At 40.1% G+C, this 20,878-nt stretch overlaps 2 protein-coding genes across 3 annotated transcripts; one reads left to right on the top strand and one right to left on the bottom strand.

Annotated features, from left to right (window-relative positions):
- Nucleotides 1–891: 891 nt before the first annotated feature.
- On the top strand, nucleotides 892–8,771 carry LOC113499903 (TNF receptor-associated factor 1). Its single transcript, XM_026880503.1, has 11 exons — nucleotides 892–1,381; nucleotides 1,499–1,684; nucleotides 2,920–3,033; nucleotides 3,532–3,662; nucleotides 4,105–4,318; nucleotides 4,693–4,834; nucleotides 5,314–5,483; nucleotides 5,886–6,081; nucleotides 7,011–7,126; nucleotides 7,484–7,639; nucleotides 8,033–8,771. The coding sequence occupies exons 2-11, from the start codon at nucleotides 1,565–1,567 to the stop codon at nucleotides 8,252–8,254; spliced, it is 1,581 nt and encodes a 526-aa protein (XP_026736304.1). The 5' UTR covers nucleotides 892–1,381; nucleotides 1,499–1,564; the 3' UTR covers nucleotides 8,255–8,771.
- A 429-nt stretch (nucleotides 8,772–9,200) lies between these two features.
- Nucleotides 9,201–20,025, bottom strand: LOC113499902 (NEDD8 ultimate buster 1-like). 2 transcript variants are annotated; one of them, XM_026880501.1, is made up of 13 exons: nucleotides 19,801–20,025; nucleotides 19,041–19,300; nucleotides 18,575–18,675; nucleotides 17,799–17,917; nucleotides 17,226–17,383; nucleotides 16,754–16,950; nucleotides 16,231–16,355; nucleotides 15,434–15,597; nucleotides 13,948–14,116; nucleotides 13,458–13,541; nucleotides 12,881–12,995; nucleotides 12,263–12,341; nucleotides 9,201–11,834 (listed from the first exon to the last, which is right to left on the bottom strand). In XM_026880501.1, exons 1-13 carry the CDS (start codon nucleotides 19,924–19,926, stop codon nucleotides 11,708–11,710), a joined length of 1,824 nt encoding a protein of 607 aa, XP_026736302.1. In that variant the 5' UTR covers nucleotides 19,927–20,025; the 3' UTR covers nucleotides 9,201–11,707. The 2 variants fall into 2 exon arrangements, with proteins under 2 accessions (XP_026736302.1, XP_026736303.1); XM_026880502.1 differs by having other exon boundaries at nucleotides 9,201–11,831.
- Between the last annotated feature and the right edge of the window lie 853 nt (nucleotides 20,026–20,878).

The raw sequence follows: 20,878 nt of genomic DNA, 5'->3' as shown, positions 1-20,878 counted from the left end.
CTTAAATCAATAGTTACAGTTGTTTAGCAATCAATGGATTAGCGATCTTATTCTAGTTCCATTTTTAGTGGCAGTTTATTTGAACTTTATAAAAGACTTTTACAAATCAGTGGCAGCAATCGAATCCGGTTATTAATTTCTGATCTAATTATTATTCGGTAGCCATGTTTATAAGTGAAACAAAATATTTTCAAAACAAGTTCATAATTATTTAAATTAAACTAGTAAAAGGTCATTAAAAACCACTAGATAAATAAACCATTCACCCATTAAAATTTAATTATCTGTAGTTCATAATCATCATCATCATCATCTCAGCCTATAGTTGTCCACTGCTGGAAATAGGCCTCCCCATACGTTCCCCAGCGCGACCGGTTTCCCACCTGCATCTGAGACCCAGCGGCTTTCACCAGGTCGTGGTTCCATCTGGCAGGTGGCCGTCACACGCTGCGCTAAAATATATATATATATTTTTTGTATTTTTTATTCATTATTATTTATTAACAAATGACTTCCTTTGATTCGCTATTTTTTATTTAATTTCTATTTCCTAAACGTTTCCTTATATGAATGGTCCTTACGATGACGCAAGCCATTGATACTGATTTCCGTTATTATCTATTTAGGTTCCTGTAATTGTTTATTTATCTATTTATATTTCCTTGAGTTTAATACCTGGGAAATATTCAAGATATGAAATTTCTGATACAGTCTTTTTGCTTTACACAGAAAAGTATTTTTTAAATAGTTATAAATAAACACTTAATCTTAATAACGACAAATCATTTTTTTTGTTTGTACGTCTGTTTGAGATAGTTACTAAATATATTGTTACATTGTTACATCTGATTAAAATAGTAAATATGATACGAAGATCGTTTATGTAAATAGGGTGCTTACCATTGCATCTTAAAGTAAGACAGGTGCCTTTGTGGAAGGGAGACGGCGCGCTACGTAATGTAGAGTGGCATCTCTCTCACACATTAAGAATCTTTCTTTAAATGGCGTTGGTAGGTATTTTATCAAAGTTGTTTGTAACGGTATTAACAGCGGTATCTTTGATAGTAATATTTGTACAATTGTGCGATACAAATAGAATAGTATGTATTAATGTTGCGCTAATTAACTAAATTGTTACTACATATTGTTTGCTAACCGCTTTTGTTTGTTTGTTAATTGAAGGGTTCAAAAGACTTTAGTATGTAATGTCATTGCTTTGTTTAAAATTGACCGTAACAAGTGTTGCTTAACCTTGATCTTTATTTTTAATACACGGAATACAACATCTAGCTATCAGGGAGATACAGCTTGGTGACAGACGGACAGACGGAGAGACTGTGATGGTTCTGAATAGGGCTCCGTTTTTAACCGTTAAATTTAGGTAAGAAAAACTGAAAAAAAAACTAAGGCCTAAAAAACCTCTCGCTCTAATAAAAAAATCATGTAGTGTACCCAGATCTCACTACATAATCCCTTAAACTTCCTTTTCATATTCCAGGTATAAATATTCAGCCATGACGCGAATTTGAAAGTAAATACAACAACGTAAGGTGCATATATCAACATGAGTCTCAACAGGCTAAGCACGTTCGGGAACAAGGCTGGTCGGGAAGTAGCCGAGAAGGGGCCCAAGGAGAACCCCTGCTATTTCTGCAATGAGCTCTTTGAGATGGGACAACTCCAGGTGAGAGGAAACGCAGTCATTATAAAACATGACTGCACGGATAGCCGAGTGTTTGAGGTCACCACGCCAAACCGTGCGCATCGTATCGCGGTTTCGATCCCCGCATAGGACAAGCATTTGTGTATCCACAATTGCTTGTTCTGAACGTTTTGCTTTGTGCACGTGATCTGTATGTTTGTGGAACCCAACGTGACGCAAGGATTAAACTACTTAATGCAGGAGTCGTTTCTTAAAAAAAAACTAAAGCTGAAATGGCGAATGACCAGTTCATTACCTAAGGGCGATGTATTCTGAATAGACTACAGACATAAGACTCTGTAACACCGTTTTGATGCTGAATGGGAAATCTTCAAATTACTCCTCCCGCTTTGGGTTGATCAGGAAAGGAGTGTCAGACTTTTAATGACTAGAACCCACCCCTGTTGCTTCCTTTTCCCTTTGTGCAATGAGGACTCGATCACTTGCGGGCAATCCCGCTAGCCCGGCAGCTATCAGGCATCATCTCTTTAGGCACTAGTTTAACTAGCATAATAAAACTAGCAGGTCAGCTAGTTTTATTATGTCTAAAAATAACATAATTTACCTATGTACATATAAAATAACATATGACTCAATAAGTATATAATAAGATTAGGTACTGGATAAAATCTTGAACGTTGTAGGCTTATTTGAAAGTATAACATTTCACAAGGAGGGTTTTTCATAATATTTATATGTTTGCAATGATTACATTTGCCTCACATTCCGAGACGTGATAAGATCTCTCAAGGCAGTTTTATCGCAACGATGATTAGTATTAACAGCTTGTCAATGAAGAATTTACGGGAGCGTCCGCGTTTACATGATAACGTAAATTTACGTTTACGGGTAATTGTGTTTTTTTAATATATTTGTATTTTTTTTTGTCTAGACATGTATTACGGCTGGGCTTAGTTAGCAGTCACCGTGCCTTATTCTATCCAATCTCAAACGACCATCGACCTATATTTCGAAAAACATCACTAGATATAAAAGATTCGGAAATCTTCACTTCAATAAAAATCGAAACCTATGTCTGTAAGCAAACAGCGGCTCGCAGTCTTTATATTGCAAACAAATTTGTAACTTATCTGCGTGAATGCAAATATCATGTTCATTTGAACGCAAAGGAGTGGGGTCGCCGTTTTTGACCATTTTTGTGCCAACCCTAGTACTTATCTTTATAAATATTGACTTTATTATTGTTTGCATTACAGAACCACCTGAAGCTGTGCGGCAGTATTCTAGAACAGTGTCCGCTGCGGTGCGGCGCCTGGATCCAGAGGAAACACCGCGAAACGCACGTCAAGGACTGCCCGAAGATGGAGAAGGTACCTACGTACTATGTAACTTAGCTCTTGAAGTAAGAGTCGCTGTTGTGGAAGAGAGAGCGTTATACGGTCTGTGGTGTGCCGTCTCACTTCTGCGATTGCAATGATTTACTTTAAGATAATGTGGTAGGCACATTGATAAATGGTTTTTCGTCGTCGTATTTTTAATCGGAATACAAAATTGTAATAGTTAACTGTCCACTTTTTTAAGACCCTTACCCTAATTGTTAATTTTGATAATATGTGGTTATTCTTAAATCTCGAGGGTTTAAAAAAATGATTTGTTTATTTTTGAAGTCCTCATTACAGGCAGGTGTAAAATAAGATTTTATTTTTATTTTACCTATTTTTTTTTATTGTAACATGAATTTTACATTGGTACAAGTATGAGTAGCAGAAGTCAGAGAACAGACGCGAATATTGTAATGTAGAATCCTTAAAAGAACATACTTAATTTTCATATAAAAATACAAGATGAGTATCCCTACCTCTCCCCAGTCCCGCAACTCGTCAAGTCACGTGAGCATCCCGGCGCCGGCGCCGCCGCCCGCCGCGCACACGTGGTCGCCCGCCACCTCCGCGCTCGACGACTGCGTGTCCTACCTCGAGAAGGAAGTCACTTCTATCAAGTAAGGAAAACTATGGCAGGGGTTTATAGAGGCTGTACAACTTATAACTGCTAGAAAGTTAAAAGATTGCAAATGTGCTTATAACTTTTCTGCAATGTGTACTTTGTGTGTATATTTGCAGTGTCTTAAAATTTTGTATAACAGAAAAGTCGAGGGATTTTATTTGAAACTTTTTTTCTAATAGCCTTTTGCACATAAAAAAACAACAGTAATTTTTTGTACACTTCATAATCAATATCACGCATAAGGGGTCAATCAAGACTCTTATTATGCAGTGTATACGTGAAAGATGTCGAAACAAATCATGATCACATATCGGCCTAGAATCACTAATTGTTCAGAATTAACTTTCCCTTCTATTATCGCAACTTTAGGTAAATATTGAGAGGAAATGAAAAAAAAATACACATTTTTGCTTACTTATAAATTTGACGCTTCCCAGGTTAGTCCTCACAGAAGAATCCAACAACCGGGAAGTCCAAGCCTCCGAAATCGAGACCCTCCGCTCCAAGTTAGTGCTGGTGGAGGAGCGCAGCCAGCACTTCCTGTCGACCCTGGTGTCGCTCCGGGCCGCGGTGGACGACGAAGCCGAGAGGTCGGCCAACTGGGCCGCGCAGTTCAAACACGACTTGGCTAATGTTCAGTTGGCTTTGCAGGTAAAGAATTGTGGGACTGTAGAAAGTAAGAACAGTTATGTGGCACGGTCGCATTTGAAATAGTAAATGACATGTGTTTCGAGAATAAGTGTGAGTGCTATATTAGTTCAATTGAGCTTTACTGTGGCGTCTAAATATTAGAATCTTAAATTGCCATACCGCAGTTAGCTAGCGTTGTGATCAGCCCTTACCTATATAAGAGGAGGCCCAGCAGTGGAACAATGCCTATAGTTCTATTAATTGTAAGTTACCTACCACCGCAGATCACTTTTTTTTAAAAACTTCAACGACCCTTATCTACTTCTAAACTGACTCTAAAATCAAGTGAAGGTAATGTTACAAGTTTAAGCCGTTGATTTCCTTTCAAACCTCAGGAGCTGCAGAGCCAGCAGCTGTCCACGGTGATGCGCCTGGAGAACGCGGTGAGCACGCTGGTGCACGAGCAGCACGAGCGGGAGCTGCTGGAGCAGGCACTCACGCAGCACGATAACAGAATCAGGGCCGTTAATAAACTAGGTCAGAACCATTTACATTAACTGTACATAGATACTTAGATATTTTATTAGTTGAAGGGATAGCCAAGTGGTATGGTGCCATGATAATTTACGACGTGCCGCAAGTGTGATACCCGCATAGAAAAAGCATTTTTGTGGTCTACAAGAACTTGTCTTTATGGATGTGTTTTAAGATATGATATCCACCACCATACAAGGGTTAGGTGTAAGTGCGTCAGATGGCAAAAAAACATATCTTCCGTACCACAAAATTTGTCGCTATATCTTGAACCTCCACTAGCATCAGCATTCCCAGCCTTTGTCCTCTTTCTCGTGCCAATGTCTAGGCTCGTTAGGCTAGCAATTTGTAGGCTTCCTGTGCCAGCCTCGACTGACGTTTCGTCGTTTAAATTTATAACTTATTCATCGATGGTAGTCAGCAGGTTACCATACATGTGCTTACTTTTAAGAGTACAATATCCTATTTTGTTAACCTTCCAGAGGACGTAATAACATACATCAGACAGACAGTAGAGGAAGAACGGGAGAGGAACGCGGAGAACCGCGCGGCCTTCGAGGCGGAGCTGATGGAGAACAGGCGGTCCTCCGAGCAGCTGGCGCAGCTGTCCGCGCTCAGGGTGCAGCTGCAGAACACTAATAGTGAGAGACCGGTGAGAGAGTAGCTGGGATCTTTGGACGAAAATTATCTAATTTCAAATAGGCCGTTTTCCAGGCACTTTTAAAACCCTATGGTATTGTATGTTGGTGCAACAATCAAACTTTAATAATATCAGGCAAAATTGTTTTTTCATTCATAAAATTATAATATAATTTAATTAATGTTGAGATGAAGTTACTTCTCAGTTGCTCCGTGACTAGACAAAACTCTGTATTTTTACGTAGTGTACAACTATAAAAAAATCTTTACCATGATTATAATTACAAAATGTATTAAAAAAAAAATTTACTTAGTTTTATTTCACGAAGAACACAGTTGTATCTGTGTTCTCGAACAAGTCTAGGGAAACATTAAACATCGCTCTGACATAAAAACTTCTATTCTTACTCCCCAGACAATAGACCGGGTAGCAGTGTTAGAGGTAGCCACAGCAGACGCCCGGGCGGAGGTAGCAGAACACTCCATGAAGGTGGACGCTGTACTCCGGGACCTGCGAGCCCTCACCAAGTCCTACCACAAGCTGCGGACAGAGCTTGCTGACTTCCAGACCAGGGTCTCCTTCGATAGGCACGAAATGGGAACTGATAATGGTTTGTATGGATTTACACTGACTAGGGTCTCTATGTAAGTTATAGACGCATAATATAGTAATTTTTAATTCTCTATAGTTAATAACATCCCCTTGTTCTGTGTTGGGGGTTTATTATAATAATGTTTAAACAACTAAAACCGACAACCGAGTGTAAAGAAAAAGCCACTGAGCCAAACTACCAAACTTGATGAAATTTTTATGGTACCAAATTATTAATAGCTATTTCAAATTTAAAAAAAAAAAAAAGTTAATAAGAATGTTATTAAAAACCTCCTTTTTGAAGTCGGTTGGAAAAAGGGAATAATATCTTAGGACTTGATAGCTCCTTAAAAACGGTAAAATCCAGTATATCTCTCACTTGTTACCTAAAAGGTGAAACAGTAGTCCTATAAACCTTTATTCAGTATTTATGCTCCAGGAAGTCCACGTAATTAGTTCCCGTGAGAGTAATTGGCTGAGTATTAGGTGTTGCGAGCCAAATGTTACGCACATACTAATGAGGAATCTCAATTACATTATGCTAAACCACGGCTAATCTGCATGTTGATTAGAAATTAAATGTGACTTAGGAAATGCAATGCAATGCAAAAGCAGCATATACAATATAGAAATACCTAAATAGTGTCGGTCGGTGAGAGCAAAGTGAAGTGGTAGTATAGTATAGAGAAGTATTTTGATATAGTTAACGGTGACATTAGATTGAAGACATCGTTCTGCAAAGGAGTTTGTAGCGTCGGTTTTTCTCTCGTAACAAAAGCACGGAGAAAGTTAAGGGTGGGTGAAACCGAGTTTAAATGAAATTTGTTTGTAATTATTTTTCTAACACCGGGACGACGGTGGATTTAAACAATGGTGTCGCAAAAGCAGTTAAAGCTGCTTATTACGCTCGCTGGGAAGTAGGACATGAAAATGAATTTTCTCTTCCAGGTCATTTTATTTGGAGGGTAGACAACTTCAACGCTCGAATGAAGGATGCCAAAGAAAAGGACACGGTACTCAGTAGTCCCATATTCAGGACTAGCAAATATGGATATACGTTGAAGGTATGCAGCAATACTACTAAATAAAATACTAGATACCACTTTATGGGCTTATTTGCCTACACGCAACACCTAGACTTATTTTCTACTGATAACGTCTCTAGTCTCTAGTACAGAGTTCAATTCTTGTGTCTTATGTCTTAGAACCCCTTTACAACCTCGTTACAGATGTCAGTAATCCTCTTTGTATAGATTTTGTAATTTAAATGTTAATTACACAAATATTATAATGAGAAAACGTAAACCCACAACAGGACTCCAATTTGCGACTTCTGGTTAAATGCGCGGATCGCATTGCCAACTGATCTCGCCCAACATTGTTTTTATAACTTCTGTATTGTAATCATCGTTTCTTTTTAGGCTGAACTCAACCTGAACGGCATCGGTAAATGGAAGGGTCGTCACATAACGTCGACGATCCGTCTGGTGGCGGGACCTTATGACGCGCTGCTGGAGTGGCCCTGCGACTTCAGCGTCAACATAGTGCTCAAAGATCAGCCGAATAATAGGAGCCAGGTATTTACGGCATATGGATAAGAATCGTACCTATTACTAAGTTTGTCTAAAACAACTAGGATTGAAAACTCATTTAATTTATTGAAGAGATTGGCGTCTATTTGTAATTGAAAGCTATGTTTATTTTTTAATTTTTTTTACTGCCCCGTTGCAATTTAAGAAGAAACCTTGCCTTACTTAATTATTACAGAAATGTTATCACATTAGCAACGCCATTATTCATTTCCAATCTTTAAAAATGCTCGTGTTGTAAAATAAATTTAGGAATATAAGCCCCTTGAAATGGTTTATGTCACAGACGAACAAATTAAGTCAAAAATCAACACTACATCACTCTACCAGCTATTAAATTGAAGCACATTACACTAAACTACACTTACTAATTACCTTCAGGCAATGGACATAGTGAAGACCCTCCAGATCAGACGCAAGTCCTCGTCCAAACGCCACGACTACGACGAGGGGGAGGAGGACCGTTACAAGTCCAACGAGGCATTGGACAAGTCCGTGCTGCAGCTGAAGAAGCAGTACATCTTCATCCCGCACACCAGTCTCGACAAGTTCGAGTACGTTAAGAACGATGTCATGTTCGTCGAGTTTCTTGTTAACCAGTAGGAGCGAGGAGGAAGGGGGATGTGGAGGAATAAGGGGGATGTGGAGGAATAAAGGGGATGTGGAGGAATAAGGGGGAATACGAAGGATATAGGGGAATATGGAGAAATAATGTGGAATCTAGGGAGATGTGGAGGAATTAGAGGGAATGAGGAGGAATGTGGGGAAAGCAGGAGAATCGAAAGTAAGGATTAGGAATCATATACCTGTAAAAGAGGAAAGATTAGGAGTGCGAGGTACTTGTGATGTTATAGTAATAGTTAAATACTTACGTAATGGTATCCAAAATGTTGGCCATTGAAGGTTAACACTTTGCTATCGTAACAATATCCTTCTTCTTGTTATTTGATCAACGCAATTATACTGTCTCCCTTTATACGTTCGTTAAACATAGGAAATGAATTTATTAGTAACACTTAGTCATATAATTAGAACTTCTTTATACCACCTAAAAAAAGACTTAATTAATAAACTCTCTCTAAAGTGTACATTATGAAACAATAAAACGATATTTATACTATACATATTTTTATTTCATTCTTCAAAGTATTTTATACTTAATACATAAACATTAATAAAAACAATTTTGTTTGAGAAACATCTAAATGGCACTACTTTACATGTGACGTCTTATCAGACGGTATTCTATTATCAGACTCGTGTAGAAAGGGTTTTTTACCCTATATCATAATATTATGTAAATGCCGCGGTGGCCTATATCCTAATTATATTAGATATCTGATTATTCTGCGCTGTAAGAGTAACTAAGAGTAACTATTGGCCCGTTACTGAAATGCAACTTAATTTGTCTCAATCACTTTTACCGCCAAAATATAAATGTAAAATGCACCCTCTTACGTTGCAGTTATGGTTCGCTTTTCAGTAACGCGGAGAGAAGAGTGGATTGTACCAAGAATTAGCCAAACCCAATGCTAGATTTTTTTTTAAATTGGTTGCAATAATGAGGATTTGAATTGATTGGGCAATTATATACCCCTCCACTGCACTGTGACTCCAAAATAGTACAACTGTAAGATGCTTTTCAGTATGCAGGGGTTAAATTATGACTTAGTGTCGTTATGTACTTTCTATGTCAGATTTAACACTACTGAGTGCAGAAGAAAATATGTTATATGTGTAGTCTGAAACTATTCGTGAATATGTATTGTTTTTATTTCCAAATATAATATACATGTATTCTTTACTCCACTTGTGTAGGTACTTTTAAAAAACAAATTTTTCTTGGTGTGTCTTTTTATACAAACACATCATGGTCAAAACTCATCATCGTCCAAGCTTTTTCCTAAGTTTGTTGGTGTCGGCTTCCAGTCTAACTGGATGGAGCTAAGTACCAGCATTTTATATAGAGCGACTGCATATCTGACCACCTCAACCCAGTTACCTAGGCAACACGATACCCCTTAGTCAGACTGGTTGTCAGAATTTTGACCTCTTGAATACCCGTAACGACTGACAAATATATATTAATAACAATCGGGACCCACAATTTAACGTGCCTTCCGAAACACTTGGAACTTGTCATGAGAAAGAGACTGAGTCTTTACAAAGACACACTAAGCTTATTTACCCTTTTAAGTACATAAACCAATGGAGTATAGTATTGTATTAAACTGTGTAGACTTTCTCTGTCAAACTTTACCGCCTACGTATATTGCATCTACCGAACACATTAGATTCAGATATAATAGGTATATTATATATTCCTAACACACTTTCAAAATGTAAAACAGAGTGTGTGACACTTCTAACAAGATATGAGCTATGTATATAATAAGTCACAGAATATATTACTATGTTATATAATAGATAACTACCTTAATTAAATGCTACGATAGGGATATTGACAATACAATTATGATGTATTCCTCATAGATTGGAAATTGTTTTGAAAAAGGTTTATGCTGTGGCGAATACCCACAACCTGTTCGAGTCGCGATCCCGCCGCGAGCTCATGATTAAGGACTCCGGTTGGGTCTGAAACTAGTCACGCACCCCCGATAAATACGCGTGAGTAAACCGTTAAATCATTTAATAATGTGGGGAATAAAGGTAAGTATGTGAGGTACCAGAAGCTTGTTACCTTAATAGTTCCAGCGCCATTTTTATTTTATGGGAGGAGGGGAGGGGCAAGGCTACTTTTTATCCTGGCATTTGGACAGCAACGGACCTATTGCGCGCTGTTAATTTAACTCCACGCGAACGGAGTTGCGGGCAATACTACATAAAATGCACGGATTAAATAGACGCATCTTGTCAACATCTCTATTATCAAAATACTTTAACCGTATAGTGTATATGAGGATTAATATGTATAATTTAAGAGAGCTGACGACAATATAATGTCAGCTAGTATTATGTAATGGGTATATCTGAAAAATTTCAATATTTGACTAGGACTATGAAACTGCTGAATAAATGCAGGTACTACAACCTTTCTTTCGGGCATCGTTTTATTGTAAATGCACTCCATGTGAGAAACTGCAATTTTATAAGTAGTTTATTCATGTTTAATTTAACTTTTTTCTTCAAAGCCCCTTTCAGCTATTAGATTTTAAGGCCTATTGTCACGTTGTTAAGCATACTTTTGTTAACTTCTATATTTTCAATAATAAGGTTTTTAAAAAGCATAGAAATATTCTGCCAGGAGAATTTACGTTTTTGAAGATATATTTTTCTGACGCTATGTATTTAGGTGGTTTACTTGGTCATAGCTTTTTTGTACCTAAATTCCAAATAACTAGAATTTTAACAGGTGAAATTCATTATAACAGGTGCATAATTTTACTATAATATCATAGTTTACAGTAACGTCATAACTAGGTAGGTACTCGAACAAATTTAGTTAAAACGATGCCTTAAAGAAAAAATACATAAATTTTAAGTAAATATAAGTAGGTATATGTTGTCAACCTGTAGTTACCGCCCTGTTCGCCGGACTGAGACCAAATGCCGTTAGTTCCTTATTCAGTCACTACGTTTCCTGTCGCCACTAAGCTCTTTTATACCCACCATTCCTTTATACCACATGTCTTGGTACTACTAATGAATTTAAGTGACAATTCGTAAGATTGGCATATTAAAGGAACACTATTTATTGGGGAGCCTCTGTCCTCCTCTATAGCATCTTTCACAGTACAAACTATATGATTCCAAACTTCATCAATCGAAAATATATGAATATTTTGGTGCTTTAAAAAAAAAATCATGTTCTCGCAGCTCCCCAGTATTCATTAAAATTAAGTTACAGTTAAACCCACTAGTTCTGTTACTGCCTGCTATCTAACTTTAAACATCATGTGATCATTCAATATTCCTCAATTCCACAATAAATTACATATGTTCCCACCGCATGCATTCTCGTCACCTAACATGGCTGTGCAGTTAGTTCTCCCCTCTGCCACGTACTTGCCTGGCGCTAGTGTGCTGTGACGTCACTCACAGCAGCGACTTGTACTGCACGAGGAACTCCTCCTCCTCGGTGAGGGACGTGTCCAGGTAGTCATCCTCTTCGGTCTTGATGGCTGACGTCAGCCGTCTGAGGGCAAGCTCGCGCTCTTTCCTTCTAGAACAAATTGCGAGCTATAGTGGTATTCGCAGAAAGACTCTTCATTATATCCTAATGTAATATAGCTGGGAAACTTCGATTTAGAACCTACACAATTTAAATGGGGATATTTGTTAAATATTTGTATCAATCATCGGGGTGACATTTTCTACACAGAAAAAACCCCGTAAATTAAAAAAGATTTAAAAAAATGGGGATATTTTGTAGAGATAAAAAGTAATGCACGATGTTTTTTGACAAAAATCTTTAAATTTGTCTGTCAATTTTGTTTTTCCACCATTTCGCTATATTATGTTCATATTTGACCTTTCGCTGTACCGATAAAATTCTCAGAACAGCGAAATTTTTAAAGTAGGAAAAAAGCAGAAAATTGGATATTAGGTTTAGAGAAACAGTTACACGGTTATCATTAAAATTGTACCCACCGTTTATCTTTCTTGTGCTTCACCAACTTCCTCTTGTCGGCGGCTCCCGCGCTGGTAGACGGATTATCCGGGTTTGTATCTGAAAGTCAACACTACTTATAACTCATGACATGAAGAATATTTTATATGTTGGTGTTGTTCAGTGCCTCAAAACCACATGCATGTAGACCACCACATTTTTTGTCCTGTGCAGGGATCGAACTAGGAGGACGACACTTTCATTAGCGTGTTGCTCATGAGCACGACAGAATTGATAACCCTTACATGCAGTCGGGTAAAGATGAAGTTATATTATAAAGTCGCGCTGGCTTGGTCAGCTTGACAGTAACAGCAGTCTTCATTGTCTTAATGAATCTCACGTGACCCTTGTCTATTTCTCTCTCGCTGTATCCTTACAGCGAGAATTTAATCTTGTGTCACGGGGGATTTCACGAACATTCTAGTCACATACAAGTCACATATGCAAAGACATCTGGATTATTCTGGATGTCTTTGTGTCCTGAGTCTGGACTCAGGCATTGGTGGATCAAACAAAAGCTTTTTGAACCAGCGACACGTTGCTCCCAGTGGGTTTGGGGTGGTGACCTCTACCACATAAGATAAGTAACATATCCCTACTGTTGCTGACGCGGCCGCCGCCGGCCACGAGCCTGTCCACGGCGCCGCTGATGTGGTTCCGCGACAGGCGCAGCGCCGCCCTCGCCTCCTCCCCGTCGTAGCCCATGGCTTCCAGCTGTAATACAATCATAGGCATTACCGTGAATTATATCATACCAAGTTGTAGTTTATGTCGTTTCCAGGAATATTCAACTTCATCCTAACTTTTTCAACTTTGTTAGGGTCCAGTTCGGCTTCCAGTATAATCGGTCGCATCTTAGTACGGCCTGATTATACGGCCGACACTAACAAATTTAATAAAGTTAGTAAAAAGTCCACCATTTAGCGGCGCTGACTGCTTATGAGGTCGTGGGTAAAATTCCCTCCCAGGACAAAAGTATGTATGATGAGTTCGATAATAATTTTTTATATGTTTGGATGTAATTTATTGTTCTATAGTTTGTATGTCTGTAAATATTTAAAAATATATAAGTATGTGTATCAGTCATCATAATAAAAGGATTGCGTCGTTTTAGACTAGATGGCGTATGAAAGTTGTGAAATATTATTACATTAATGAATTCTAATAATGTGTTACCTCAGCGACTAGTTTGTTATCGGGCTCCACGGTGGAGTCATCGGAGCTCAGCGTGTCCGTCTCCGACGAGACCTCGCTCTCGAGCTGGAAATGTGACAATTTTGTTGAAACGATCATATTACACCGATAGTGGTAGAGCTTGATATGTGTATGCGAATTCTTTGTGTATTGTTGCAATGCAATGGAGCGTCGCATTTTTAAGTCCTGTGATCACCAATAGGACAATTTCGCTGTGATTTTTTTAATTTCGGGATTATCATCAACGATGCTATTAATCGAAACTATAAATTAACGCAATGACAAAAAAAATCGCTGTACTGAGTGATGTGGATGTTTTTCCTGATCTGTTATTACTTGTCCTTTCATCCGGTCTTAGATAATCGTTGAGTTTTGGGACACCTGTATACATAAATGTTATATGGAAAAAGGCTATAGCTTAGCTGTGGGACTTTTAAACACAGGTATTATAGTTACTAGAGCTATATGTTACCAGTTCGGGCTGCTCCTGTATGAGCCTGACGGCCTCCGCCACGTGGTTGTTGGAGTTCCTGAGCGCCACGGCGGCCAGCGCGCGCGAGTACCCCATCCCCACCAGCGCGTCCACCAGCTGCTGGCTCACCGCCGACCCGTCCTCGCACACGCCCAGCGCGCGACGCTGTCTAAAGTATAATGTCTAACGTGAAATCTTAGTGCAAAACATATTATAAAATCCTCTCTACTTGAATTTTACTGATCGGAACTGTGTTTTTATACATGATTATAAACAACTTTCGTTTAAGTTTATACCAAAATAAAATTTTAGTGTTTCTCTAAATTTTTATTAGCCAATGTAGTGTTTTTCCTTTCAGTTATATATCGGAAGATTACGTAATAAATAGCATGCATCCCAGGGGATTGCTATTAGAAGTGAGTGAATTGTAGTGGATACAGTTGGGATGTGGCAGTTTCGTACGCAATTAAGCGTAGGGCCTGCTTCACATGGTGCACATCAGAACCTAGTTATCCATGGTGTCCGCAACTGGATGCTCATACTTGAATATGGCACCCCACATCACTACATCATTTCATAAGCTTATGAATACTATAGGGGTCACAAAATGCTCTCCAAACAATTAATTCTGTAGAACCTGGAGTCTTGGGGTCTGCGCAAGATGGCTGGCAGGAGCTGGAGGTGAGCAGATAGATTTTGATGGCGTGCAATTGAGGAAGAATATGGGCTGATAATGATGGGGTCTTAGGTGTGGTATGTATAAGATGGTTAGCGGGAGCTGGAGGCGAGCAGATAGAGCTTGATGGAGTGCAATTTGGGACGAATATGCGCTGATGTTGATGATGATGGGATCTTAGATGTGCTATGTGTGTCAGCCCAGCTCCACCAGCAGGCTTACCTCTCCTGGCGGTGCAGGTCCCGGGCGCGCTCCCGCTGTGCGCGCAGCCCGCCGCGGGCCGCCGCGCGCGACCAGCCCAGCTCCACCAGCAGGCTTACCTCTCCTGGCGGTGCAGGTCCCGGGCGCGCTCCCGCTGCGCGCGCAGCCCGCCGCGGGCCGCCGCGCGCGACCAGCCCAGCTCCACCAGCAGGCTTACCTCTCCTGGCGGTGCAGGTCCCGGGCGCGCTCCCGCTGCGCGCGCAGCCCGCCGCGGGCCGCCGCGCGCGACCAGCCCAGCTCCACCAGCAGGCTTACCTCTCCTGGCGGTGCAGGTCCCGGGCGCGCTCCCGCTGCGCGCGCAGCCCGCCGCGGGCCGCCGCGCGCGACCAGCCCAGCTCCACCAGCAGGCTTACCTCTCCTGGCGGTGCAGGTCCCGGGCGCGCTCCCGCTGCGCGCGCAGCCCGCCGCGGGCCGCCGCGCGCGACCAGCCCAGCTCCACCAGCAGGCTTACCTCTCCTGGCGGTGCAGGTCCCGGGCGCGCTCCCGCTGCGCGCGCAGCCCGCCGCGGGCCGCCGCGCGCGACCAGCCCAGCTCCACCAGCAGGCTTACCTCTCCTGGCGGTGCAGGTCCCGGGCGCGCTCCCGCTGCGCGCGCCGCTCCGCCAGGTAGTGGTGCGCGCGCTCGGCGCTGCCGCCCGCCGCGCGCAGGCCGCCGCGGGCCGCCGCGCGCGACCAGCCCAGCTCCATCAGCGTCAGGACCGAGCTCTCGTCCACCTGCCGGCGGTAGCACGTACTGAGGCGAGGGCCACACAACACGAGAAATGACCCACCGGCTCACATTACTGGCCGGTGGAAGCCCTCGGTCGGTGTATGAAGGATTGCAACGCATTGCTATACACCCACACAAGATCACGGATGACATAGCACGGCAGTTCAGGTTTAGTCACCAAGAGTCTAACACTACCCATTTCCTCCCCCGAGGGAGTTGTCCATGAAGACTCCACCGCCTTAACAAAAAAAACGGGGTAACACGTATCATATAGGTGACCAGTGATACCGAGGCAGCATGAGCGGGGTTCGCGATAAAAAAGCTTATACGACGCTTGACCCATAGTGAGCGCCTTGCTAATGTAAGCAAAATTCTTGCAGATCTTGTGTAAGATGTGTTCTTGTCTAAAAACAATACGTTTTACAAAGGCTGTTTGTATGGTGCATAAGCATACTTAAGGTGAACAAAATAAACGAAACCCTACCTACATGCTTAAAACTTATTGCGTGTGGCAATTCACAACGGACCCAAGAACACGCGAAAGTCCAAAAGAAATATAATCAAATAACACAATTATCAGAACAGAAGATCAAAGACAACGGAAAATTGTAATAAATCCTAGTATCCCATTAACTCACCCTCAAAGCGTTGAGTTCGGTCTCGGCCTTGACCAGCAGTCGCTTGGCGTCAGCTCGCTTGTTCTGGTGGTAGGCCACGATGCCCTGCAGCAGGTACAGCCGCATCAGCAACACACGCTCGTTCGCTGGAGCAAAACAGCTGTTACTATGCGCGTCTAGGCTTAACAGAGAAGACTTACTACATTGTTGTTTTGACAAACTATTATCATGAGTATATAATTTGTACGTTTAATTCTCCCTTGTCATGCAATCAAGATACAGTTTATAGAGTATTCGCATGTCGACACTTCTATGTACAATTTATGACGTCACAAGCCCTCATCACCATGATCATTCCCCTGCCAGTCTTCTGCTCCCATTCCTTTCTATCCGAAGTCATTTCACAACATCTTTACAGCCATATCGTCTTTCACACGATCCATCCATCGTTGCTTTGCATGCTTACACACACACTCACACACACACGCACACACATGCTCCTGAATTTTATAGCAGTTGATTTAGAGTATTTTAGTTAACTTACCAGCACTCCCCTTCAACGCAATGAGTCTCTGATGGTCTTCTCCGTAGGTCTCCTTGAAAGCGCTCTCTGCGCTGGCCAGCCGGGCCGCCGCGTCCGCCGCGTGCGGCAGACTGCGCAGGCAGAGGTAGCACCAGGATATGTCCAGTTGAAGGACTGCCCAGTTATCCACTGTCTTTAGGATTGATGATCTGCATTCACTGTACACCAAGACCAAGAACGGATTACTGTATATCAACACCAGGCTTTTAAGGGATGAGTGTGGTTTTCTGAGTAGTCCAGTGGAATTAGGTGCAGGATTATTTTTGAGGATACGAGTTCCCTAGGGATTAGGTATCAAATGATATTGAGCATCCAATGAAGACCCCTGGTGTTTCTTACTGTTTTCGAGGAGTTAAGGCTCTGTTAGGGGATCAAGTTCAAGGGTCCCGAGGGTCGTGGGTTCCACAGGGTGTTGTAAGGAGGCATGGCCTACCTGAGCTGTCGGTCGGCCTCGAGCAGCAGTACGAGCGCGAGCGGGTAGTCGTGTTGCTTGGCGGCGGCGCGGCCGCGCTCGTGCAGCGCCAGCCCCACCAGCAGCGAGCGACGCTCCGCCGCCGGCAGCTCCACTGTCTTGCCCGACTGGTCCTCTAACTGTACGACCAGAATACTATTACCAGAGTATTGTCTAATGAACATGATGAGATTGCCTGATGACTAATGAGTTGCGCTACAAAGATCGCTCTATGTATGCCAAGTAGCGTGCTGTCAGCTGTACATTTGCACATCGATTCAAGAGAAGGTAGTCCAAGTCTGACAACCAGTCTGACTAAAAGGTATTGTGTTGCCCAGGTCAAGTGGCTTGAGAAGGTAAAATAGACAGTTGTCCTTGTATAACACTGGTACTTAGCTGGAGAAAGCTAGAATGGTGTTGATGATGGAAGGTAGTCTTATGGTGTAGTTTCGTGGTCTAAGGCACAATAAATCAAGTAAAAGATACAGGCAAGAAGTATTTATCAACCAGCTTATTAATTTTTTTGTGGTCATTCATTAGTGTTGTCTGTTATACCTTCATGTACTCGTCATCAGCCATGTTGTCCACATACTCAGACAGCAGTGTGGCATCATCGCGGACCGTCTTCATCTCCATGTACATTGTGTCTTCCTTCTTCACATCCTCAGGGGTTTCTAAAACAATATGCAAGATTGGAAAATAGCAGAGCACATATTTAATAATTGCTACTTTATTGGGACTATGTTTAATGCCATGGCTAGCTATACAGAAATAGAGACACAAAGTAAATAGTAAAATTATATCATTTTTATTGACACAAGTTTATGTTTAAGGTCTACTTAATAATATCAATATTCAATTTTGAATGTGAGTCAAAATGTTACATAATCTTACATAGCATCAATATTATTGGTTCCAATAGATTATTAAGATGTAGATTATAAGGAAAATACTAGTGATTTATGTAAATTATACCATTTCCAAGTGAAGTCTTGTAAATGACATGAGTGTAAACAAAACATTGGCTTTGAACTAAATATCTATATTTTATTATACAATGTTTGTTACTCATTTCTACACTCTAACAAAATTCTGATTTAATATTTACACAGTTGTATGCACACACAAAAACATCTCTTTATGGAAAGACAAAATGAATGCTTAACAAAATAATCTATAATTTTAGGTGAGTGGTTTTTTTTATTAAATCAAGCCTACATAGTATGTCTTTCATTGAAGCTCCTTGGAACCAGAATCTAGACAGAATGAGACCAACACAACCAAAACACTTTATCTCAATTTTTTAAGTTCAAGAATCAAAGAACACCCACCTGCCATGACCAGTGCCATCAACATGATTCCATTCTTCATCCCCTGCTCACCTATGCTGGGAGACGGCTTTATCACTTTCCCATTGAATATTAATTTGACCCTACAATTAAATCATTATTAAAGTACACAAGTAATTAATTATTAAAGAAAATGCAAATTGCAGCAGGCATAATAAGTAATTTTTTTATTACTTTATTATCCCTAGTCAAAACAAGATAAAAGAAAGTCTGAAGTAATACATACAATATGATATCAAAATCAATTAATATAGGACAAGCTTATCAGCAGTGCTTTTTGAAAATGACAATAAAAATAAACCTATAGACCGGGCACCATCTTGCCCGCCTTGAAGCACTTTCGAAGTGCTTTTGAGAATAGCATTGTGTTTGACAATCCTAGTCTCAAAAGCACTTCTGCCCGAGAAAACATAATTAACCAAAAATTTACTATAAAGATAGTACAAACCTGTTTTCTGAAACCCCAAGTGTTTCTGCTAGAGCAGCAATCAGATCACTCCCAAGTACATCCAGCTTCTTCTGTATCTTGAGGACCCGAGGCTTCTCTCCGGGCACAGTGGCCTTCACCCTGAAGGTCGCAAACCCCGTCTCCTTGAACTCTGCATTAGCCTTGGATCTCTCAATGGAGTGCAATTGCAGTTCATGCAATGCATTGAGTATGGTTTCGTCATCAAGAGATAGGTCCTTTGCATATTTGGCAGCAAGATCCTATGAATTTAATTTAAGTGAGCTTCAATTTACATGTACTTGTTTAATTTTCTACAGTAATAGCTTGATAGCAGAAAGATAATGATAATTATGAATAAGTAAATTTACAACAAGCATTCAGCATTTAATAATAAATGATTAAATTATTTAATAGAAATGACGTCGAGTCAATATCCGACAATATTCTTCCTTAATTCAATGAAAGAGTTTAATTCATGAGAGAATTAAAGAGTGTACTTTTAATAACACAAAATCTAAGAAATTTATGACTATTGTTAAGTGTGATTCATGCCTCAGATATTGCTGAAACGAAGCGATTTTATATCTAACTAAAAATAAATTTACTTGTATAAATATAAATGTAGATATTACAAAAATAATTTAGACCGAAAATCTATCAATAACTGTTGGTCTTAGTAAACAAATAACTGTTTGTAATTATTAAACGCCACTCCAATTAGAACTGCGAAGATGTAAACAAAAATAAATCAGTATCGTACCTTCAAACTCTGTGTTATTTCATTGTCTTGAGCAATAAAGGGAGACTCCCATAGTTTCACCTTCTCCTCATTCAGTTTAGCGCGCAATTTTATCAGTAGATCTTCGTGCTGCAGATTAGTCTCCATTTTTAAGAAAAAGGAGACAAAGAAATACAATAAACAAGATGATTCGTGAAAAAGTCAAACTATTTTCACGAAATTCAATTCTATTTCTGACAGTTGACAGTGACATGACATAAGAGATATGAAATTCATGTTTGTTTGGTTCAGAATCGTTAAAGCTAGTTGTAGGTTTCTGTAATTCATACAACTCTAGATTCATCAGAATTTTTTATCATTTAAATTGATATCAAGTCTTAAATAAATTACCAATCCTCACAGAGCATACATTTTGTTAAAATCAATGAAGTAATTTTTGAACGCAAAGTGTTCCATTTCACGTGATTTAATTAATGCTTAAATGCGTATTTTGACTGTTTTATGCACAAACAATTAATGGTATAACATAGAAATAACTTTTGACAACAGTTTATTCTAAAAGAAGCCATAGAAATAATCTGTTCCAACAAATTTGCATTTAAAAGACGAATAAATCATTATTTATTCGCCAGGTACCACTAAAGTACGCAATAAGTCCACTTTTAATTTCGATTGTGATTATAAATTTGGATTATATTGGTATTTAATTTCACACTCAATAAAAGTTTAAAACGATTCAAATGATTAATAGTAAATTTAATCATTTCCTGATGGAATTACAAGCACTTAACAAAATAATGGCGACTAGAAAACTCTTTAGTTTAAGTGTTGCAAGTAAGTTTTTATTAAGTTTATGTAAGTAAATAACTCTATCCAGCCTGTATAGACCTATAGCTCGATTAACGTAATAAGTAATCATTTTTAGGATACTCTTCTACTCCTCTTAGAAATTTATATTTGGCCCTTCTTCCTCCAGCGATTCTTCTGTCAGTGCAAGCAGCGAATTGCTACATCCTACTGACTGCGAACCTGGAGGATGTTCACTCTATAGCCAAACAAATAGCAGCGTCCCCCGTAGCCAACCAGCTCCAACAAATAC

This window comes from Trichoplusia ni, chromosome 13, assembly GCF_003590095.1.
Source record: "Trichoplusia ni isolate ovarian cell line Hi5 chromosome 13, tn1, whole genome shotgun sequence".
Lineage (NCBI taxonomy): Eukaryota > Metazoa > Arthropoda > Insecta > Lepidoptera > Noctuidae > Trichoplusia > Trichoplusia ni.
Note: the sequence above shows the minus strand (reverse complement) of the source record. Positions and strands in the feature narration are given on the sequence as shown.